At 44.6% G+C, this 23,797-nt stretch overlaps 1 protein-coding gene across 10 annotated transcripts in view; it reads left to right on the top strand.

Moving 5' to 3' along the window:
- The window catches only part of LOC102052943 (cystathionine beta-synthase-like protein), a 35,957-nt gene extending 18,173 nt beyond the window's left edge, over positions 1-17,784 (top strand). For 7 of the 10 annotated variants that reach the window (XM_055702792.1, XM_055702791.1, XM_055702788.1 and 4 more), the window contains 13 exons: positions 629-708; positions 1,989-2,123; positions 2,677-2,746; positions 4,330-4,421; positions 5,300-5,425; positions 6,066-6,150; positions 6,348-6,453; positions 7,275-7,352; positions 8,054-8,188; positions 9,076-9,184; positions 9,938-9,967; positions 11,911-11,995; positions 13,388-17,784. In XM_055702792.1, coding sequence (XP_055558767.1) covers positions 629-708; positions 1,989-2,123; positions 2,677-2,746; positions 4,330-4,421; positions 5,300-5,425; positions 6,066-6,150; positions 6,348-6,453; positions 7,275-7,352; positions 8,054-8,188; positions 9,076-9,184; positions 9,938-9,967; positions 11,911-11,995; positions 13,388-13,497 — 1,241 coding nt within the window. In that variant the 3' untranslated portion in view covers positions 13,498-17,784. Of the gene's footprint in view, positions 1-628; positions 709-1,988; positions 2,124-2,676; positions 2,747-4,329; positions 4,422-5,299; positions 5,426-6,065; positions 6,151-6,347; positions 6,454-7,274; positions 7,353-8,053; positions 8,189-9,075; positions 9,185-9,937; positions 9,968-11,910; positions 11,996-13,387 lie in introns of those variants that run through there. The other 3 variants (XM_055702789.1, XM_027804345.2, XR_008731008.1) reach the window with 2 other exon arrangements.
- The last annotated feature ends 6,013 nt before the right edge of the window (positions 17,785-23,797 follow it).

Raw genomic sequence — 23,797 nt, 5'->3', positions numbered from 1 at the left:
GCACTTCTGAGCTTAACTCCTCAGGCGGGCAGACAGTGATGAGCTGGAAGGCAGAAACTGGGCTGGAGGTACAGATTTTTAATGTAGAAATGAGGTGTCTCTCTAACAGTCAAGGTATTTCACTGTGGTAGCAAGGTGACATAGTGCATTAGAACCTCAATCGCAAACATCATCTAAAATAAGCCTTTTTAGAAAGGGCTTAGTTTCAGCATATTACAAAGTAGGGCTTTAATGCAGAAATGAGTCAACAGAGGATGTAAAGCTCTTCTGACAGTATCAAAATGATTGCTGTAGTCTTGTTCCTTTCCCAAATTACTACTTTTAAAATGAAGCGGGTGGGACAGGAGGAAGGTGATGTGCATGTGGTAAAGGTAGCAGTTGGCACATGCTATGTTTCCCCACCCTTGGCTAAACTTTGTTAGCTGTGATTCTCGAAGAACTGGCAGCATCTGTAAATGCAGTTCTCCCCAGTAGCCAGAAATGTTCCCTTTGCCACCCCTTTAGAGACACTCTACTGAAGCCTCTGGTGAAAAGCTGATTAAAGCCAAGGCATGCCAAAGCTAGCATTGTGGGTTTTGTTCTTTGTTGCTGCTCACTGTATGCTCTACATGCCTTTGCTTGCTTCCAGGAATTGGGTTGGCCTTGGCTGCAGCAGTGAAGGGTTACCGCTGTATCATCGTGATGCCAGAGAAAATGAGCATGGAGAAGGTCAGATCTGCTTTTATTTTCCAGAATTTACAAATGAGCATGTTCACACTTGCAGAGCTCCTGGTGCAGATGAGTGCTGTGGCTTTAGGAATGAAGGTGGTAGGCTCTTGGTCTCCAAGTCATTGGCCAGGCAGATCTGTGCTGAGGGGCTGTTGCCAGTGCCCAGAGAAATTTGGGCTGGCTAGACATGGGCAGAAGAGGTCTTCAAGGCCCATCCCCACAGCATTCACTTGGAAAACTGTCATAACTGTTTTAAATACAAGTGTCAAGGGAACTTGAGATTCAACTAGCATATTGAAGTGACTGCCTGTCCCTCACTGAGCAGAGGAGGACAAAGGAAGGCGAAGCTGAAGCTTTGAATATCCTGTTCTGCACTGGGCTGAGCAAGGCTGTGAGGGAGCCTGCTGAGCTGCTTGAGTTACGCTGGGGAGTACTGGCAAGGATCTGAGTTGTGTCACCACAACACAGGAGAAGGAAAAGCCACCTGGGTAATATCCACTTACCTTCACTGTGGAAAGCACAAAACATCTAGGTCTAGAGCAAGCCCTGCCCTGTGGTGCCGTACCTCCAGCCAAAAGAAGAGATCCCCTCTTTGTTTCACAAAGGCAACAAATTGCTGTCAGCAAAACTGCTTACTCCAGTTCAAACTCTTCAGTGTTCCAGCTGAAAGGCAGTGGCACAAATAAACCCATGTCCTCTGAAGGCCTATACCCGTTGTTTGCTGTTGCCTCTTGTGGAGGAAGAGGAACTGCATGGCCATTGCCATGTGCCACACAGCACCAAAGGCCTCCCCCTCCCCTTTGAAGACAGGCTTTGCCTTAGCTCAGTGTCAAACTTTCTTGCCCTTGTAGCAGTTGAATGGTGCATAGGGCCTCGGTGGATCTCTTTTGCTGCCTGTGTCCACAGGAGGTGGTAAACATACATAATTTGCACTTAAACATAAAACAGTGCTCTATAGCACTGTTGGAGCACAGAACATACGTGACTGGTGGGAGAAGAGATGGTGTTTTGCCTGAATGGGGTTTCTTAGTGTAGTAATAGTCCCTGGAAGCCTAGAATAGAAACTGGAATTTGAATCTAGCTCCCAAGTAAAACTCAGTTAAGACCACATGTCATTAGGGATTTGGGTCAGTGATGTGAGGCTGGGGTTTTGGAGAACCACCAAGGAGGCTATTGCAGACCAGGTAAAAGGGAAGACTTTTTAATTTCCCTGCATCCCAATGAAGTCTCTGTGCTGGCAGTGCGTTTTGGGGTTTTGTGACCAACTTTATTTGCTGCAGGTGGATGTTCTGAGAGCTCTGGGTGCTGAGATCGTGAGGACACCAACTACTGCCAGATTTGATTCTCCTGAATCTCATGTGGGAGTAGCATGGAGACTGAAAAATGAAATCCCCAATGCACACATATTAGACCAGGTAAGAGCCAAGGTGTCAGAGGTGCAGGCATAGCATGAGAAGAGGTACTGCAGCCTTGTTCCTTAGTGTCTTTGATTGACTGTTCAACACCCTATATGTGTCTCTGGAGGAAAAGTTGTCCCAGGTGTGGAACTGTAGTTGAGTGATCACCTGCTGTAGGGTAGCAAGTTTTTGTAGTCACTAGACGGCAGCAACGAGCCTGTTTGCAGCAACTGCAGCACGTGGGTGGCTTTTTCCACTGAGTTGGCACTCCTGGGTGGAAGACTGAGTACAAGGGTCATGTCCCTAAAAGAAACTGTCCCACAGACGGGACTGATTTTTGGCATTGGAGGGTGATGACGCCTTAGAACTACTCTTACAACCTTCCTAAGTGACCTGATTTATCTTCTGTTGGGCGTTCTGCCTAGGTCCACGTAATAGATAAGGAAACAGTCTGAAAAGAGCATATGTAGCTGTCGTGGGGCTTGGAGAATGTTTGTCATGTTCTTGAAATGCCTTACAATGTGAATTTTGTCTTTCTGGTCTACTTAATGGCTGTTCTGTCTCAATATAGTACCGTAATGCCAGCAACCCCCTGACGCACTATGACACCACAGCTGAGGAGATCCTGCAGCAATGTGACGGTAAGTTTGCTCTACTGCTAACCCCCCCTTCAGTGAGTCCCTGGTAGTCTCTTATTTTAGTACTTTGAGAATGGGGCCTGAGGTAAATGAGAAACGCATGGATTTTGATGCAGCAAATCCCATACGTACGCTGTGTGTCATTAGAGAATTACCTTATTTCAGTAGTTGTAGTAATGGGTTTTTTTTCCATTAAAGAAGGATGCTTTAGTTTTTAGACTTCTCTGCTTTTGATCAGATGGAAAAAGCAGTGATGCTTGTTAGCTTTTTTAAAAAAAAGACATAGGTAAGTGGCATGGAAGAATAGGGTCACTTTTCTCTGATCACAAGTATAGAACTAGGTATTATTACATTCTCAGAACAAATACTCCAATACACTGGCAGCTTCTTCACTCAGGAGTCCTCAGGAGTACAGACTGCTCCGTGTTGCAATTGTCACTAGTAAGACGTTTTCACTCTGCAGGGTTTGCTTCAATATTAGCTGTAGGCAGCTGAGTTGGAGTACCAGAAGTGGCTGAGCTGTGGCAGCAGAGAGTTTTAGCTGGGCTAACTCACCCAGCTGGAGCTGGCTTCAGAGCCGTTGGAGGCATTCAGTGGGATGTGGCAGCCTAAGGCATTTGCCACTGGTGGTAGGAGGAAGTCAAGAAACTACTGACCTGCCTTATTAAAACAGAAGTTTGTAGTGGGACCCTCTAATAGGAAAATCAGCTATTGAATTCCTTCTTATTGAGGTAAGGTGAAGGGTTCCCCTCCTCCTCCCCCTGCAAAAGTAACTCTAGCTGTTCACAGGATTTGGCTCGTCTTTCTGTGGGAAACTTTATTTAGGTTTGAGTTAAAATAAGAATACTTTAACAAGCTGCCATCCTGTAAGCTGAGAATCTAGATGAGTTCTAGCTTCAGGCTTCTTGTTTGTATTTACTTTGTCTTATAGGCCAGGCACTATTCAGTTACCCCTGCTTGGTGAGGTGTTAGCTATTCTTTTGACTGGTAAGCATTTGCTTTTGTGAATCAGTGACCTTTTAAAAATCTTTTTAATTAACAATGCTGTCAGATGGATGCACCAGGGAAACTGTAAGTGGTGACAGAAGGATGAACTATCGCACCTGCACTCACTCTGAGTGCTTGTGACCCAAAACAGTCTTTTTCACATGAAAATGAGAGAGTAGCTGTGCTAACAGTTTTCTCAATGGATGCCTATCCCATGCTCTTGGCATTCATTTAGTAAATTAACTAATATAATTGGCTGCTCATTTTAAGTTAGAGAATGAATTAGTCTGTAACAGGAAACTGCAGGTGTCAGCAATATGGGCAGCCTCCAGCTGTGTCCAAAGTACCACAAATTGGTGCCTTGCCAGGCTGCTGGATAGACATTTCAAAACCATTGTTGAAGTAAATGAGGATTGAGCAAGGTGGTCTCAAGGTAAGTCTTGTAACAGCTCTTGGGAAGTGAAGAGCCTAATCTTACCCTTTTCTGCCACTTCCAGCCTTTTTGTTGAAGGAAGGCCATACTTAAGTGTAAGTGGGTTTTTAATCCATCTTTAGGGGGGAGATTTCACAGCTTCCTTCTATCCCTTACCCTTAAACAGGAAAAATAGACATGCTGGTGGCTGCAGCTGGCACTGGAGGTACTATCACCGGCATCTCCAGAAAGCTAAAGGAAAAGTGTCCAGGTTGCAAAGTAAGTGGCAAGCCTAAAGCATTTCTCTTTAGCAGGGTGAACCTCAAACTGCTCCACTTGGCACATCCCATTCCTTGCAAGCCTGTCCTGTTTCTCTATGGGAAGCTCTTGGATGTTCTCAGTTAGAAGGTAGTTCTGAGCAGCAAAGGTTTTCAGACTGAAGCCATCGTGCTTTGCTCCCATTGGTGACCAGAGTTCAGGTTTGGCTCAGCAAATGAAAACTGGCCCTCAAGTCCCTTCAAGGGATGTCTGAGAAACTTCTTTCTCTGATGTGTACTGCAGCCTTGTGTTTCCTCTCTGACTGTGCTTTCACTGATTTTTGTTTTTTGGAGCTGCTGAGGTTTTACTCCGTGAAAATTCTCTCTGCACACACCAACCTGTGTGCCTACCAGTGTGCTGTGTTATATTTCCTCACAGAAGCTGGTATCATGTTTCAATTGTGAATATTTTCCTATGTAGTCAGGGAGGGGTAAACAAAATAAAACTTAGCTGCTTACACTTGGTACAAAATGTGTTGGCTGTAATGATGCCTGTCACGTGAATGAGGACGATCTTGCCTCACAGAAAGGGGAAACCCTGTGTTCTGTTTAAACCAAGCAAAACCCATATAGGACGGGGGGTGCCCCTCACCTAGTGTCTGCAGCCTGAAGAGACAGAATGGGTTGCCAAGAGGCCCAGAGCAGCAAAGGGGAGTTCGCTCACAGGGGAGTTGAATGTTGCCAGGAAGAAGTGAATAGGAGGCTAGCTTGCTGTTAGCTTGGCTGTATGTGCAGCCAGTGTGACACTAACAGCTGTAATAAGGCCAGCACTCATGAATAAATAGCTGTGTTCTCAAAAGCAGTGTGTTGTGGTAGCCAAAGTGGAAACTGCTTCTCCAGATTATAGGTGTTGATCCTGAAGGCTCCATCCTTGCTATGCCGGAAGAACTGAACAAGACTGACAAAACAATGTATGAAGTGGAAGGAATTGGATATGATTTTGTCCCCACAGTGCTGGATAGATCTGTAAGTCACACTTCTTGGTTTACTGCTCTTTGCCCTCTGTTGCAATGCAGAAGTGAGGTGAAAGGTGGAAGAAAAACTTGGGGAAGTATTTCTTTGAGCTGGAAGGGGAAGGCTAGCAGACAGAACTGTTCCTGTTCTTTCCATCAGCAAAAGCAGTCCTTGGAAGGCTCCTGCACTGACTACATTTGTTTTACAATGCTAGGTCAAAATGCTGTGAAGAAGGAACTTTCTCCTAGAGCACAGTACTCTGGTTGATTAGTGGGGTCCCACAAAACAAACCAAAATTCAAACCCAACAAAGCACCCCAACCCATCCTGGCCAAAAGCGGTATGACTATGTCCTGAGCAGAACCTGTGTCCCTAGGAAGCCATCCAAGAGGGGAGGACACTGATGCCCTCTGTTGTAGTCTCACAACAGCCTGTTCTTACACCAAGGTTTCAATAAGGAGCCTGCTGTGCTAATGTGATCGTCTTATCTTGGCAAAAAAAAAGCCCACTTGGCATTTGGAGTATAGAAACCCAGGCACATGGCACAGCAGGGCAGCTGTTACCGCAGAGGTTGAATTCACACTAGTTGTGTAGCTTCTCTAGCCCGATTCATTTAAATAGACCCTTCTTTCTGTCTTCCTGCCCCTTTCCAGGCAGTTGACCAGTGGTACAAGAGCAATGATGAGGAGTCATTTGCTTTAGCACGCATGCTGATCCGAGAGGAAGGACTGCTGTGTGGTAAGAGCAGATGTGAATCCTGTGGGTTTCTCTCAATAATATGTGGGAGACTGAAGCCATATGCAGGTCAGGGAGACCTCCTTCCACTTCAGGAGCTGTCTTCCTCAGCCTGGGCTCCTCTACAGTCTCTCCTTCCCTATTTCATTCTTATTTCACTTACAGTTTCACAGTCTTGCCTCTGATCTGCATTTTGGCAGGTGGCAGCTCAGGCAGTGCCATGTCTGTAGCTCTGAAGGCAGCCAAAGAACTGAAGGAAGGTCAGCGCTGTGTTGTTATCCTCCCTGACTCTATCAGGAACTACATGTAAGAATCTGCTTGTTTTCTCTCCGGGAAAAGGGTGAGGCAGTCCCTCAAACCTCCTTTACAGCAGTGGCAAGTTGAATACATATTTGTTGTAGCACCCAGTTACCAAAGCAAGATGTGTTTGGAGCACAGCTTCTGAGGTATCTAGAAAGGGTCTGACATGGAGTAGAAAGGAGCTCAGCTCTCTGAATGCTGAGCTCCTCCTTGTGTCAGACTTCAGTATATAACCGTCACTGGTTAGCGTCTTTCACAGGAGAAGACTTACTTTCACTGTTTTGTTGGGGACCATTGGTATCCCATTCCTGGAGGGGTCCCTGTAAGGCTGTCTGCTCCCTCTGCATTTGTCCGCAGCAGAACACAGCACTACTGTAGCAGCAGTCAGTGTTGGGGTGAGTTTACAGGTGGAAGCCTGAGGCCTTTGAGCTGTGCTGAGAAGTTGTTGCCCTCCAGCCACACTAAAACATATCCCAAGCCATGGTGTTTTCAGCTATGTTTTCCTGACTTGTTGTGCAACACAATACATGACAACTAGAAACTGCAGACAGACCTTGCCTGAGTACAGGTTGGCACTCCTCCATTCCAGGCTGTGTCGCTATCATATTGCAAGGGACTGATGTAGTTGAAACTTTGTTTTCTATGGGGTTCTTTTTTCGTCCTGTGAATATTTCTTCTCAGTGTCCCTGGCTGGTAAGGCTTGGGTGGCAAATGGCAGTATACTTTCAATAGTGGTAGTGAGCTGTAAACAGTTGCCCCTGTGCTGTTAAGTTTGCTTTCAGATGTTCAGCCTGCTAACAAACTTTTCATTTCCTGATGCTTTCCAGGTCCAAGTTCTTGAGCGACAAATGGATGATTCAGAAAGGGTTCATGAAAGAAGATGATGACCTTGTCAAAAAGCCTTGGTAAGCATGTCAGATCCATTTGGATTTTCGTGAGTCTATTCAATTGTCTTTATGGCAGCTGCTAATTTAAAGATCACTTCAATTTACAGTACTTTGATTTAGCTAATTTTTCATGCTTTTGTGTTGATGTATAATTGCAGCTGTTCATCCAATCTACTTAAGTTAGTTTGTCCTTCAGCTTGCATGGCAGCAGAAGAAAACTTGATATTTAATGATGGAATTTTCTTTTTTTTTAATGAAAAGGGTTGTTTCTGAAATGAGAAGGTAGTATGCAGAGAACCTTTCTGAGATCAGAGTTCTTGAGTGCAAGCGCTGCAAGTCTACATAGGTGGAAGGGATCTTCCCAAAATTGCTACTTGTAATGACTGTAAATATGGCTGGCTCTTTAGGAGCACAAAATTTTCTGTGTAAGATACAAGCAATGAAATCGGGGAGGTTAGTACTCTTCACTAAATATCTGTAATCCTAGAAAGTAGGTGAAATAAGGAAAAGAGTTTTGGACTTAAAGCCTTCTTGCACTTCAGTAACTTTCTGATACTAGAGAGAAAGCTCGAAAGCCTTGAAGCTTTACTGACTCTGAACCCTGACTCTTCCTTGCAGCCTTTTGTCATTCCTGTAGTGTTGAAGGCCACTGTACCTGAACAACTGGTTCTGTTCTCTCTGTAAGACTTGCATGGGTTTGCTTTTCATTTCACCCCCAGGTGGTGGAACATCAGCGTTCAGGAACTAAGCCTCTCTGCTCCCCTGACTGTGCTTCCAACTGTTACCTGTGCAAAAACTGTTGAAATTCTCCGGGAGAAGGGATTCGACCAGGTACCAGTTGTTGATGAATCTGGGTATGTCCACATATGTATATATCACTATTCATCCATATGTATCACTTCCCTCACCAGGTCCCAAGGGATGTCTTCTAAATGCTTACTAGAAGTGTAATATCCTCTCGCTCATCTTTCTGCAGTTATAATACAGTTCAGAAATGTTATATTGAAACACCAATGCTGGACTTAGTATGTTGTCATGCCAGGACTGTCCCACCCCTCACATATTCGGCTTCTAATGATTATTATGATACACTTACTCAATGAGTCTCTGCAGGATAATTTTGTTGTTTAACTTAAAGCAAAAATTCATTATTTCAAACAAAAAACCCCAAACCCATCTGCATCACAGCTTTCACCCAGTTTCTTCAGAACACTGCATTATAGTGCAGTGTTGTAGTAACCCCTATGAACAGGGTGTCCCCAGCAAGCTGGTATGCTTTATTACCCTGTAGGTCCCCTGTAGGACAGGCTAGATAATGAAGAGTTGCTCAGTTACTCTGCAGTTACAGTGCTAACTCGGGATTAATTTTTGCCAATCCTTGTAGGGAGAAAGGGAATGAGCAAAACTGAGGTGAGCATGTCACGCTTTTCAAAAGGACAGGTGAGGGCATAAAGCAATGAAGTGCTTTAAAAGCTCTTTGAGATAGCAAGAAGCTCTCCAGTTGCCAGGACTAGAGATACGAAGAGCCTGATGCTTAGAAGGGCCAGGCACACACAGCACCTCTTAACTTCTGTGTGAGTCTCCAGAAGTTCTGGAAACTGGATTCTGTTTCCTGCAGAGACACAGAATCTAAGTATACCATCAATTATGGGGCTTTATACCATGAAGCAGTTGAACTGACTTTTCCAGGCTGGCTGAGAGTCTTTTGTGGTGTTTAGTCCTATCTTCTCTCCCTCCTCAGGGTGATTTTGGGCATGGTTACCCTGGGTAATATGCTTTCTTCACTGCTTGCTGGAAAAGTTCAGCCTTCTGATGAAGTCAGAAAAGTAATCTACAAGCAATTTAAACAGGTAAGCAGGTGTATTCTACAACTCCTAGTTCTCTGGTTTAAAGTACTGCTGTAGGTGTACTAATACTACAGTGGCATCAGGTTGGGTAAGGTTTGCCTGGGACTGTACAGAGCAGCCGTTACTGAGCACAGGCATGCTCTAAACTGTCTTAGGTCACTGAATAGCTCCCAGGTTTGTGTTGTGGCTCTATATTGTGCTGTTCTGTTACTTCAGTGGGCTTTCTTCTAGTATACTTGTCATTTCCTCCTTCCCTCAAAACCCTGGCACAAATCTGGGCAATGTAACTAACCAGGGGAAGAAACAAGGACATGTTGAAGCAGCTCTTTCAAATAAATAATTTCTATATCTGCTAAAAACAAGCAACTGTTTGCTTTTTGTATGAGAGGCCTTGCTGATATAAGAGGATGGCTGCTGAAAGCTGATGTTCTCAAGATAGGTGAATTTTGATGTTAGCCACTTTTATTTGTCCATTCAATGTAGCATGCCAAGATACCACAACTTCCCAGCTGTATGGGCGCTTTTCTAAAATGAGTGTTGTTGCTGTTGCTTTGCTTCTCTTGCAAGAAAACATGGAATGGTTGACCTAGTTTTCATCAGACTTTTAGTTTCAATACTGTCTTATAGTAGATGAGGGGGTGTATTCTAGAAGTATATGTAATGCTTCCGTTTGATCTACAAACTACCAAGTCTTTGAGGTTGGGAAAGGATGCTAGTTCTTTATGGACACATGTAAATATACTTTTTCCTTCCCAGACAGATAATCGAGCATCAGGTGGAAATGTGGTGCGTAACAAAACTGCTTAGTTCATGTTCTCCCTCACTTAGACACCTTAAGAGTTTCTGGGGCTGGTGGTGTGCAATCGTTTCTGTAGCTACGCTGGTGTTAGTGGTAGTAGCTAATTCTCTGTGCTTTAGAGGTTGTGGCTTTTTTCCATGGGCAGCTTTAAGTTTCTCATGTTTCTTCAGTAAAGAACAGCTTAACCATTTTTTTTGTCTTTAGTTCTGACTTTTTCTTGGTGGAGGATGGGAGTGACACAAAAGTGCTGGTGTTGCTAACATGCTAACTAAAAGCATCATTCATTGGTTATTTTCCATTTGAATTGATGATTTAACAGAGAAACACAGGTAAATGCATATAAGCTCAGAAGTATGGTGGATTTTGCTGCACTTACCACTTCAGTTAAAGCTTATTTGGCTTGTTTTCTGGTGAAATTGGGAAAACTGATTATCTGAGCGGTGTCATGTCATTTGCCCTTAGTGCCAGTCAAGTAGGCACAGTCATGTGTGGTGTAGCAACTTGTGCATAGGCTAATTGCCTTAATAGGTTTAAAAAAAATCCCAACCTGAATGTGGGAAAACTCATGGGCAAAATTTTTAGGGGGCTTGAACGAGCAGTAGTGAGACAGGTGAAAACTCCATGGGAGTTCTGTTAAATTTCTATTAAGCGTTTCAAAACATGTTTATGTCTTCACAGTTGTCCCAGTGCTGCCTGTGGGCTGCTTGTCCTGGTTATCTTTAGCCTAACAAGTCCATGGGTTGTACACAATCAGATGGCAAGGGGCTCTACCCCTTCAGTGAGCTTTGAACTTAGGTTCAAAAGTTAGGCTTTGCACGTACATTTGCACAAAACTGCTTGTCAGTGGTAGTGACTGATCGCTGACTCGATGTGGCAGTAGGTCCAGATTTCCCCCCACCCCTTGCCTGGCTCACAGGTTTAAAGATTGATGCTTCAGTAGGCACTGTAGCCTGCTGGTCCCTTAAACACAGGCTGCTGGGAATACTTTTGATCTCTTGTAATTCACAGTATGGAGATGAGAGCTCTGTGTTCCAGTGCAGCCCAACTGTTATGCTGTGGCATTTATTCATTTATTTCTCAGTCACAAGCTGAGCTCACTGCAGGATAAAGGCTTTTTTAACCTGCAGTGCAAGACTCTGCTTTCCTGTAAATTCATTTAATCCCCTTTAATGAAACTGTCAGATGGTGGGTGCTGCTGTTACCTGGGGAGAGTCACCTAGGTGATGGACCTGTTGCTGCTGCTCAATATGTTAAAGCATGTAGGAAGAACAGTTTTATGCATTCTTTCAGATGGTTCCAGCAGGTGATTAGCTAAGTGTTTCACAAGGATCTTTATTCTTTCTGGGGAGTCAACACAGGGTGCTTTCTTGTTTAGTCATAGCAAAGTTGAACTTCACTAAAAATTAATTCTTAATCTCAGTTCCTTGATATGCACCTGAATACAGCATTAGCTGAGCAATCTTCACTTTTGGTTTTTTTTTTTTGGCTTGTTTGGGCTATTCTGTTCCCCTGCTGCCCTTGCAGATTGTATTCACTTCCACAGTGATTTGCAGCCTGATTCGTACACTTTTTCCCAGTCTTGCTAGAGTAAAATCACAAAGTATAATGACTTTCATGGTAACTTCTTGTTAGACACATGGAACACTTGACCTTCTTCAATTATTCACATTTTTCAGTGTATTCATTATGTTTACAGAATGAATAACTTCATGTAGTGCTTCATTATTTTTTTTTGGTTCTGTTTTGTTGGAAATTAGAAAGAAAACTCTGCAGTTGGCCTTGATTTGTTAGTGTTTTACAATGCTTCAGATGGGAGCAGTATATAAATGCTGATATACTGGTTTTAATACTGCATGAAGTATGTGGGGATTATTGACCACTAAACATATAAAGGACTGTGTTTATTTAAGTTTTGTAACTCTTTCCTCAGATTAACCTGAAAGACAACTTGGGGAAACTCTCTCATATCCTGGAAATAGACCACTTTGCTCTAGTGGTTCATGAACAAATTCAGTGTGAGTATGATGTAGTGTGCCTTACAAAAGGTAATCTTTGGGTGGCTTTGTTAGTAGCAGTAATCAGATTCCATTAAAGTGAGCCTCTCGGGTTAACTGCACTTAATTTTTTTGCCTTTCTAAAGCAAAGCCTTTATTATGACTTTGTAAAGCTTAGTAAGATCTAGATGTCAACACTGACATCACTGTCTCAAGACAGCTTAATGTTTCTTTTTCCTGTTCATTTTGTTTAAATTACTCCCACTCACTTCGTGTTTTTCCTCCAAACTCTACTTTTCTTTCTTCTCAACCCTTTACACTGCCTTCTTTATGAACTGGAAATGACTGAACAAATCTTCAGAGCTAGGGGATATCACTGTTATACATGAGTAATACTTTTTTTTTTCCCCCTTGTTTTATCTTCCTTATAGCAAGCAACTTGCAAAATCACGAACACTGAGAGACTAGACTAAAGGCAATATTAAGACTCACCAAATAAATTTATCTCACAGCTATCTCAATTATAAGTAAATGAAGAATAGTTGTCAAATTGGGGCTTGTTCCTGATAATCTCCATAGGGATGTGCTCTTGAGTCTGTGATGACTAACTATATAAACATAGACTCTCACTGGAAGCTTGCAATGGAACAAAGATTGGGTAAATGAAAAGTCCAGGACAATCTAGCTGGCTGAACAAACTGAGTGTATAGGTAGGCTAAACATCTCAGTACAGCCAGGCTTTAGGAACAGGGAACTTAGACCATAGATAAAGGGTCAGAGGTCACTTGGCCTCTTGGTTCCCAGGTCAAAGGCTTATACTCACAATGAAAAATCACTTGAATCTGTGCTCTCAGTGCAGCAATGATTACATAGTTAATAAGTGTTTTTGATATAAATGAGAAAATGTTCAATTGTGGGTTTTATACTAACTCTGTATTTGACAGCGATGTAGGAAGATGGTAGTGTCACATGTTGTCCTCTAGTGGCCCCTGGTTCAGATGGGGTGATAGCAATTTGCAGCTGTTTCAAGTAGAGCCACAGAAACTAATGCATAAGGAACATGCGCTTTGTAACAGGATTTGGTTTGAATCTTCATGTAAAAAAACCCCAAACAAATCTGATGGACCCTTATCCTTCCTTCCATAATGTTTGAGTTTATATATACCTCTTATTGAGGAGCTTTTCAGAAATTAAAGTCCTTGCCACTTCCTGTGTGACTACTGGTCAAGATGCTGTTTGGGTTCCCCCTCAATGTACAAGGGTCAGTGGGGATAACCAGCTCCGCCAACAGGCCCTGACACATGGAGCTGGAATGGCTTGGCATCTGCCTTACAAGCACTGCCGTTAAAACCAAGTGGGATGGTGTGTCTCTGAGCCGCCTAAAGCCAGAATGCCCTCTTTGTTTCTGCGTAGATCACACTGATGGTTCCTCCAGTAAGCGGCAAATGGTATTCGGCATCGTTACAGCCATCGACCTGCTTAACTTCGTGACTGCACGAGAACGGGAAAGAAAGTCCAACTAAAATCAAGTAACAAAGTGGAGCCTATTCAACAACACTTTGCAGTCTCCAACAAAGAATCAGGTTCATTGCTTAGATAGATTGGTCTGTCTTTAAGGTTGTTTATTTTTAAAATTCTGAAAATAAGCAGTTAGCTATCCTGGTGTCAGCTATACAACCAATGCATTTTGCTGTACTGCACAGCTTCTGGGGACTTGTTTCTTAATCAGGTTACACAATATTTCTTATCAAGACAATTTATTTTTTTAACTATATATATATGTATGTGTGAAAAATACTGCCTAAATTAACTGGTATGTTCATTGCTTGTTATGTCCAAGGTCTAGATTTCCAAAACATTTTATTTCAACAGATTTTATGAATCTGAAACAGAGTTACTGAAGTGGAGACCCAAAAGAGTTCTGGAAAGTTTTTGGATTTTTTGGTTTTTTTGTTTGGGTTTGTGTTTTTTTTTTTTGTTTCCCATGCAAGGGTGTTAAGTTAGCTAATATTTGTTTGGAGACAAAAGTGGGACAGGGGCATGAAGAGAAGAAAGGGGGTTTGCCTTTTGGGGTGGCATCAGAGTAGAATGAGAGGAAATCCTGACAGTTGGAGTTGAGGCTTATTTCAGCCAGCTGCTCTGAGGAAAAACTGACTTAAGTGGAAGTCTGACAGTGAAGTAACAAACGCAAATTAGTGACTTTGTTTTATGCAGTGCACCAGCTTTTGCTGTGAAGACAGACCTAATTTCCTTTTTTTCCAATTGTACCCTGATAACTAAGCACAAGTGAAAAGATTAAAAGGTGAGATCAAGCTCTTTGCCTGAAGGTTTTTGAAAATCATGCTCTTTCATCTAGTACCTTCCCTTTACCTCCCCACCCTCTTACTAATCTTAAAATGCTTCTTTTTATGCCTGTTTTAGAAGAGCCAAAGGTGAGCTGTGAAGAGCTGTAAACTCTTTCAAATCCTGTTCATGCTGCTTACACTATAGCATCTTAGTCCAGGAGAAAAACCCTACTGTTAACTGAATTCACTGTAGCCAAGTTTAGAAGTAACTGGCAACAAGGTGTGGACTGGTACTTTCAAGGGAAGGTAAGAGTAATGTGCAGTAGGTGTGTGCAGCTACAGCTTTTCACCACATCTGTAGCTGTGGATTCTTAGTAATGTTCGACTTGCATAGCCGTGGCACTGTTGGCACTAGCGGCCTCATCTGTACACTGCTGTGCTCATGCTACTGGCTGCTGTTGGTGGTAATGATGAGTGGAATGAGAATATAGCTACAGGAGAAAAATAGTTGTTCTTCATCTTTTTTTATAAAAGACTGCTCTAACTGTCTTCTGACTGGCCTTTTGCCAAGAATAGTTTTTGATCGGCAAGAGTGACATTTTTTCTTAGCTTGTCTCTCCAATGAAGTAGAAAAATACTATTTGGGCTGGGGCTGTTGCTGGTAGGATAGCAAAGTTGTTGGCTTTGACTTGTTTTGTTAGTGTTCTTGGGTTTTGTTTTGTTTTTAGAAAAAAAGAAAAGCTGAAGGGAGTTGCAAGCTAAGAGAAAACAAAGGGGTTATTTAAAAATCAGAATTACTACTTCCTGTGTATAGATTTCTTTCTGCCTTGTTGGCCTCCCCATGGCAGTGGGATTTGCTGTACGTTTTGGAAATGCATGCTCAGAGGAGAGCAGTGGTGGAAGCTGTCCTGTCCCATGTCAGTGTAAGAGCTCAGAAGACAAAGGAATGACAGCAGAGATCATGCCTGCCTGCCAGCCAGCAGTGTGACAGCCCCATTTGTTTTCTAGCTGCTTCTCTCTCACCTTAGACTTGTGAATGTGAAGAACTTTGTTCTAGTATCAAAAATCAGTCTGAGGCTTTTTATTAACTCTTTAATGCCATGCTGGTGAATGCTAAGTTTATTCTGCCCTTGTTTGGTTTATTTCTTCAGACATTGGCTGTCCCTTCAGATTAGGGCTATTACTGAAGTAATGTGACCCCTGCTTACATTAAGCTATGGTTTAACCATTAAGTTCGTATAGTTCTTTAAGATCCAAGACAACTTTCCCTAAGTCTCTGGAATAAACTACTATAAAGCCTAAAAATGTGCAACTCTTGTTCTAAAGGATGGTTGAATTTTTAAATATTTTTTTTTGTTACCCTTATGATGTGCAGTGCTTCCTTTCTTATTGTTGCCCCTTGCTGTAGTAGCAACCCCAGCTTGAGTGCTCTGACTAGTGGAAAGCTGAGCTAGTGTATCAGATGCACGTATCTGTGTTAAAGACACTGTCTTCAAATCTGTATTAGCTGTTCTAGGCTGAACAGCTCTGTCTTAGGTTTGTTGCTGCTTGGCAGAGCCTAATAACTCATCTTTCAAACCATATTCTTGAGCTACTTCCCAAAGGGTCATAAATAACTTTGCACAGTTAAAGGCACAATCTTTGATCTTACCACTTCTAACATCCTTGACGTTTCTTAGTGCAGAGTGTGAACAGTCAGTTGTACCTCTTGAGACATCAGTATTTCAGCCGAGCTTCTGAACTCCTTTCTGAATTATTTCAAATACTGTTGTCAGATGTATTTTCATATCTATTCTTAGTTTACGGGGAAGGCTGAGAGAGACTTCTTTGATTTCTTATATTTTCACTGCCTCCTTTAATGCCCACACTTCTAAAATGTGTACTTCACTAGATGCTACAAACTGAAGTGTTTGCTGCAATCATAGCCATCACTGCTGCTAAATTTTGGCATTACTGTTGATTTCGAAAATGTACTTTTATCTGATTTCTTTTTTTTTTCTTCCCCATTTTCCATCTGACCCTTGCTGACAGTGGTAGGGAGAGGGGTGCTTAAGTAGTTGGGTTTTTTCAGTTTTCTTTTTGTGCATGTAAAAGCCTTATATGAGGCTTCATTCAATTAGGCTCCAGCCTAACTGCATTCAGGAAGAAGTATGAGGAGCGTAGGAGGTTTCCAAACTTCTTTTCAGAACAGCAGTACAGGAGAGAAGTTAGTTGGGGCAGCAGATTAGTGGGTAGGTTTACCTGTGGCATAGAGAAAAGTGTAAAGATTTCAGGTTGGGGTTTTTTTTCAGTTTACTGGTCATATGTTAATCTCTGTAGTGTCATGGAAACAGGCGGTGTTGGTGGCTATGAAAGAAGGAGTGGTTAGAGCTGGTAGGGAAGAGGGAACGTGAATCTAAAGCGATCCAAATAAGGAGAAAAATATCCAAAGAAATCCACCTGTGCCACCCTTCCTGTGCAGTTTAAGAGCAGGAGCTGTCTCCTGTTCTGCACTGGCACAAGGAGGAAATGGTGACCACCAGATGCTCTCTTTTCTACAGTAGCAACCCTGTTTGACCAGAGGAATTGGGTAAATAAATGGAGTTGCTGAATCGCTGAAAAACTTTCCAGAGCTCTTTCCCATAGTAGGGATGAAGGCAGCAGAAGAAGGGGGCAGGGAATCCTGCAGGTTTAAAGTTCCTCTGATTCAAAGCTTGTGAGTGTAATGCTTTTTTGTGTGTGTGAGAATGTTACTAGCCTGGCCCTATTTAGTAGCAGTAGGGCTGTATAATGCTGGACTCGTCTCTCTGTTCCAAATACTGTGAGGACCAAGAAGACATTGTAGTTTGTTTGGTCTTTAAACCTGAAGTTCAAGTCCAGAGCTTGAATGAAACTGGGTTTTTTTCTGAACAAGTGCCTGCATCTTCTGTTTACCTGTGCTCATTACGTAAGTGCTGACTAAGCCTGAAAACTATTTTGCACATGGGTATTTATATCAACAATTTATGCTGTATTTGTTTGTTGCTGTAAGAGAATATCAGTCTTTTTGCTCTAATGTTGGGTCTGCAAAAATACTAATTTTTGCACCTGAAGACAATTATCCAATAAAATGTGTATAATGTTTTGCAAGCAGTTAATCCAGTAATAACTTAAGGATCATTTTGAAGTCATCCCGTCCAGTGTTATTTCCCACCTCTCGCACAAGTTGTGGCTGACTCCGGAACTCTGTCTAGCTGAGGTTCCTCTAAGCAGCCAGACCAGTCTCATCTGCCCACTAAGCTTGTTGCTAAATGGTTTCTGAAAACTTCTGTTTGCTGCTATGAATTTCACACAACGTGCTCACTGTCAGGAGTTGCCTAGCATTGCCACTGTCATCCAACAGCCTTTCTTACTGCGTAGTGTCAACACACTACGCAGTAAGACGAAGGGAAGACTTCTTATGCTTTATGGAGCTGGGGAAAATCAATACTATGTGCTGTATTTGTTGCACAAATGTTCACAAATGTACAATATAAAGAGCTGAATAAAAGCTGTTTGATTGCAAAATGACCCGGGTGTTTTTTAACGGCTGTTGAAATTGACAAAATTTGAAAAATTGAAAGTGTATTAGACTGTAGCCTGTGAGAAATTCCTGTTGGCTGCAGAAGACCTCTCTCTTTCAATGTGTGGACTGCAAGACACTGCAGCTCTTCTGTCTCCAGAGCTGCTGGTATGGCAGCTGTTGATGAGCCAGCCCACCATCTGCTGCTCATGCCTGGCTCTAGTACAGCCCTGGTGTTTCTGTACAGGGTAGGAGAGGAGGGATGTAGAGCTGGGGCTCGGATGCCTCTGTTGAAGTTCCTACAGCAACAGGTGCCCGTGTGGACAGTTGGACAGATGCTTCTGCATTAATGCAAGGGGAACAGGCCAGGCTGTGTTTCTGTGGGAAGGCAGTATCATGAGGCGCATGGGTGGTGTTCAGTGGATAAGGAGTGGCTGGGAGAAACCAAAGGGGCTGGCTGTGTTATTTCAGAGCTATGTGTTTGTGTTGTCACTCAGCATCTTGGTCAACTGCTCAAGTTAAACCACAGTGAAGGTGGTTTATATCTGCTAGGCAAGTGTGTAAACCCCTCATCCTTTGATTTTATTTTTTTTTTGTCTCCGTTTTTTTTACGCAGTCACTCCTTGCTCAGCCCTGTCTAAATAGCTTAGGACCCTGTTGGAACAACATTCCAGTGAGTGGCCATCTCAGAAACATGGGGAAAGGCCAGTGGGTAGAGGGGTGCAGGGGGGCTTCCTCTGCCTGCCTTGGGTGCTGGAGCTAGTCCTGTGGACGCATGGCAGGAACTCCTTGCTTGCTCACTCTCCTGCATCCAAGGTGTTCATCTACCTCCTCACGCACGCAGAGTGCTCTGTCCTCAGCTTTATTTTTCTTCTGATCCAGTTTGCTCTCCAGCAGTGTGGGCTGACTGACACAGCAGGCAGACAATATGCTAAGCTTGCTTTGCCTTAAACCACTTCTTCATGTTATAGTTGAAATGTTGCCAGCAGCAATTGCCAATCAATTGTCACTTACCTTTTGGTGTTCTACTTGGAGGCAAAAGCGTTCCTGATACTGCAGTCTGACACGCAGCAGGCTGATGTTGCTCCTAGGCTTACCCTTGCAGGGAAAGAGCCTTCCAGCAGAAAGGCCAAAGTCTAACCTACCAGGCACGGAGGGCAGCGGCAGCGTGCAGGATCAAGTTCCACCTGTGAGCAGGCTGAGGGCATGCCTGCCCCAGCTGCGGCCCCTGCTCTGTGCTGCTGCCTCTGCCACCGGGCTGCAGCCACTGTCCCAATCAAGGAGCAGGACCAGTTAAAAAATACCCTAGCCAGGTCGATCAGGAGTGGGTTTAGCCAGTGCAGCTATTGAGAGAAAAATTGAGGGCTCCTTGGCGTGCCCCAGGGGCGTCCCGTTAGCAGCAGCCCCCAGGCTTTCAGTGCTGTGTGCAGGTGCTGCGCACGTCCCATTTTTGCAGAAGGAAGCAAGACCTTTCCTGACAGCCAAGGGGCTGCCTGATGGAACTGCTAGGACTGAACTGGCCCCAGTGGTGGAGGTGTTCATCCTCGTGGGTCACCAATACAGGGAAAATTACTGGGTACAATCTGCTGTACTGGCTCTGGAGATAAACAGAGGACTTCAGTCCAGAAAGCTACCTTACAAGAGCAATAAATGCCCTTTGGGGGGAAAAAAGAAAACCACACCAAGCCTCACTTGTGGTGCTGGTGGAAGCGCTGCTACCTTTTGCCACTCCCAAGTTAAAGGCAGATGCGTTTGAGGTTTTCTTGTGAAATATTCTGGAAGGCATTCTTTATGTGTTTATTGGAGACAGAGCTTTGGAGAGGGAAGTGGCTGTGCATGGGCACGTGGAGGCACAGCCCCTGCCAAGGCACAAGGAGCCCAGCCTGCACCAGGGTGCTGGCCCCGCTTGCTGTGGGGTTAAATGCATACGGCAGGGACGTGTACTCTGTGTGCATGTGGGTCCTGCAGAGCCCGGGCCCTCTCCCTCAGCCCCTGCCGAAGCTGTGCTGCAGCCGTGCCTGTGCCCAGCCTTGCACCCAGCCAGCTACACTGCTGTCTTGCCTGCCAGGGCCCCAGGTTGGCCTCAGCGCTGCCCCAGCTCTGCCTAGTGAACTGCACTGCAGGCCACATCCAGCTGAACTGCAGCTTTCCCACCACGCCACATTACCTCACCACTGAAACCAGTTTTCTGGTTTGTTTTTCTAGGTGTCTGTAATGGAGAGGGCAATGCATGAGAGGGATGGCTGAAGGGGGGTGGAAAGGAGGACTGCAGGCAAATGTTGCTGAGCTGGGCATGGCTGCCGCATCGAACAGCGGCTCCTGCAAAGCTGAACCACCCCCATGCCTTCCTCAAGGTCAGGGGAACGATGGGGAGCCACATCATCATGGTTGTGTGCACCCACTGCTTTGTTAGGTGCCAAATGCCGGGAGTCACCTGGTGGCTGCAGTGCTGGAAGGCGGTGAGCGAGGGGAGAGCCTGGAGGACCTGACCTGTGGTGTAGCAGTAAGAAGAACAGGCAACTCCCCGGCCACCACCTGTGCACCCTTGCCTTAGTTTTGAGAAAAAAATCTACCTCTATTTAGGGGAAAAGCCAAGTGCTGTTTACACTGCAGGTTGCATTTTCTTTCGGTAGCTAAAAATATGCTATAGCTTCTTCAAACAAATGCACCTTCTTCTTTCACACCTGCCAACTCTCAGGCTTTGAAAAGTCGCTGCCTCTTCTAGTGGTAACCAGCTGGATTTGTGTGCCCAAAGAAACAGGGCGAGTGGCCCGCATGCACAAACCGCCCCTGCATTCCCTGCGTGGTGTGGTATGTAACAGACACTTTGTGTCCATGGGGAAACGGGAGTGAAGGCAATGTGCTGAGTCACAGTGAGACCTCTGCCTTTTGGACCCATCAGGATATGGGTCCATATCCCATATCCATATCAGGATATGGGCCCATGGGGCAAGCACAGCATGTCTGACCCGTGAAGGGTGGGAAACCCAGCGTGTTTGGAGCTGCTTGTGCCTTGGGTTCCTTCCAGTGTCCTCCTAACAAAAGCTAGCGGGTCTGCTCTTCCCCTGCCTGTCTCTGGAGCGTAGCTCTCCCTACAGCCACCAGCAGCAGATACACCATCAAAGGAAGCACATCGGATGCGTTGAAAACATCTGTGGGTTGCATGGGCAAATTCTGACCTCTCCTGAAATGTGAATGCGTGTGAATGGCTTCTTCACTCAATGGTTCACACTCCTGCGTGTGAATGGCTTCTTCAACGCAGTGACAAAAATACAACTTTTCTGACCCATTTCTGCCTTGGACTGTGACAGGCTTGGGCTAGTGCACCTTACACCAAGTACCTCGCTCTGTTGTATGCTTCCCTGCTGAGGTGGGGCTAGTCACGAAACGCAGCGCTGCTCAGAAGGGTCAATGGGGTCTAGCCATGAGCAATTACATTCTTCATCTGTTCTTGGTAAGACTTAAATTATGGCGAGGAGGGCTGCATAAAATCTGTATTTTGGACAGAGGGCACATGCCGTGTTTCAGCGGGAATAGTTCTGCAATAAAATAAGGCTTTTACACCAAGTGTATTGAACAGGTGCAAAATATGTTTAACAGCAAGTAGCATCCACCTTTTTTCCCAGTTTACCCACACAATTCAGATAGTGGGTATTATCACTGGTATTCCAACTCACAGTCCCACTCAGCTTGACCGGTAGTAGTTTTACAGCCATGTTAAACTCACAGGAAAATGGCTTTCTCTGGCAGCTGATGATAAGTCAAGAGCCAAGGGAAGCCTGTTCTGCCCTGAATTACCTGCTGGGCCTTCCCAGCACACTGCTAACTCTTCTTCTCCTGACATCCTATCAAGCCCTACTATGGAGCTTCAACTGCTTTGAGAAAGCCATTTTGATTATTACATTACATTACATGGGAGAGAAAAATGTGGATTTCTTCCCACTCGGTACAGCGGAATCAGGAACATGTTAAAACCGGATTGTCTCCTCTAGGAGAAAAATTCACTGCGGGGGTGGCTCTGTGGTCACGAAAGAGCTCTCCTCCCAAGAGCCCAGAAGTAAAAGCCGAGTGCTGTGTCCCGTCTGACCCCGCTGAGGTGAGAACCATGAAACTACCTCTGCAAAGAGGCTTTTCAACGGTGCTGTAAAAGCAGAGGCACTCTCCCTGCGCATGGGCACGAACTCTCCTGTCACACCTTGTGAGAGCAAGGAGCCATCCCAGTGTTCTTGGCCACCTCTGTCACTCCCTGTACCTCTCAGTTTTTATGGCCGGCTGGCCGGTTCGCTCCGGTTGTTGCTGCCTGGCCTGAGGACGCTGCCGTTCAGTCAGCGGGACCTGCAGGGTAAAAGCTGCACCGTAACTGTTCAGATGAAGGACAGGGCAGTGCAAGCCTGCTGTGGGATAAACAGCTGTGCGATGTGCTCGCGTGTCATTCTCAACTTCGTAACCTTAAACACAAGCACTGCAGAATGGCAAGGTAGGATTAGGTACCCATGGGACGTGGTTTTGTTACGTGCACAGGCCGTGATGTGCCTGGTGCATCTGTGTGGAGTGGAAGCACAGCAAGGACGGCAGTGCAGACTCCAGCCAGCCTGCCGCAGCCCAGCTCCTCCTCTGCTCTGAACCTAGCACAGGCAAAGCAGGAAATCCCAGGGCAAAATGCCTGCCACCCTCACCTGCCGGGGGCAATCCCAGTTGTGTGCATGCCTGTACGGCTGGCGGTGCCGAACAGTCAGACAGCATAGCAGCTCTGGGCACAGCAGCTCTGGGCACAGCTGTGGTGGGCAAATTACTTAAGCATTCTGATCAGGTATAGCTAACAGCTTTTACCTTGCCCTAAAAAAGGGGACATGGGGGGGAGGATTTTTTTTCAATGGCCCCAAACTTAACCTTTAGAACTTTCCTGAAGAACATATTTCATTTAAAAAAAAGATAAAAATATCTCTAAGCAAATTATTTTATTTCAAAATTATCTTCTGTCTCTCCAAGACCCATCTAAATCTCAGTTTCCTTTTAGGTTGGAAAAAATCCTCCTTTCTTCCAGTTTGCTCACTGAAAGGGAAGAATCTCATTTTTTAATGTGGCTTCACTTCGAGCACATGCTGCTTTAGGAGGCAGCCGGAAATGGGTGGCTGGGTTACTCTGTAACTGCAATGCCCAGAAAACACAATTCTTGCTGTGGTTAGGGTTATTTGCAGCCTCTTTACAAAAGACCTGCATGCTCTGCGTCACATCAGATAGCCCGCAAGATTTTTCTACGATGGATTACCTCTGGCAATGTTTTCCAGAGAGTTCATTTATTGCAAAAAGACCAAAGGTAATGTAATTCCTGTGCTAATACCTACACCAGTCAGATCTTTGAAAGATTTAATTCCAAAATAAGCGCTCCAATCAGCCTTATTCTCCCCTGATCATCTGAATAGAGATGAAGTCTCCTTTGCCGACCGTGTTTTGGGGGAGCACAGCCCCAGCCTGGGCCAGGCATCTCTGTGCACTGCCCTGGCTGTGTGAAGGAGCAGGGAAAGGAGAGACCAAAATTCCCGTGGGCTCTTCCTCTTCCAGTAAATCTGCACCCAGATAATTTGCTAATTGCCCAGCTGGTGTTTGGGAATGAGAATCACCATAAAGCAGAAGCTGTTCACTGCTCTCGGCTGATTTGATAGTAAAGCAGCTGCATGAGGAGCTGGAGCCATCATGAGAAAGGGGTTTAGGGCTGGATGCGATACGGAGACTAACCTTAGGTTCCCAGAGGACACTGAGAGTCCATATCAGACAGCACCTAACAAAATATGTCATTTCTCTCATTGCTTTTGCCTGATTCAGCAAGGCACATGCTGTCACAGACCAGCGGGTTTAAGTAGCGGGTTAAGTAAGAGACACAGAATCAGATCAGAAACAAAATTCTAAAATCACCACAAAATTGCTGGGGGATGGGTCGAGAGCACTTGTGAAGAAAGTATGAATTAAAGCGAACAATAAATTGCTTATCTTTTTTTATACCCCACTCATTTATGCTTG

This window comes from Falco cherrug, chromosome 2 (genome assembly GCF_023634085.1).
Source record: "Falco cherrug isolate bFalChe1 chromosome 2, bFalChe1.pri, whole genome shotgun sequence".
Classification (NCBI taxonomy): Eukaryota; Metazoa; Chordata; class Aves; order Falconiformes; family Falconidae; genus Falco; species Falco cherrug.
The sequence above is the reverse complement of the archived record's forward strand: the minus strand, read 5'-3'. Positions and strand labels throughout refer to the sequence as shown.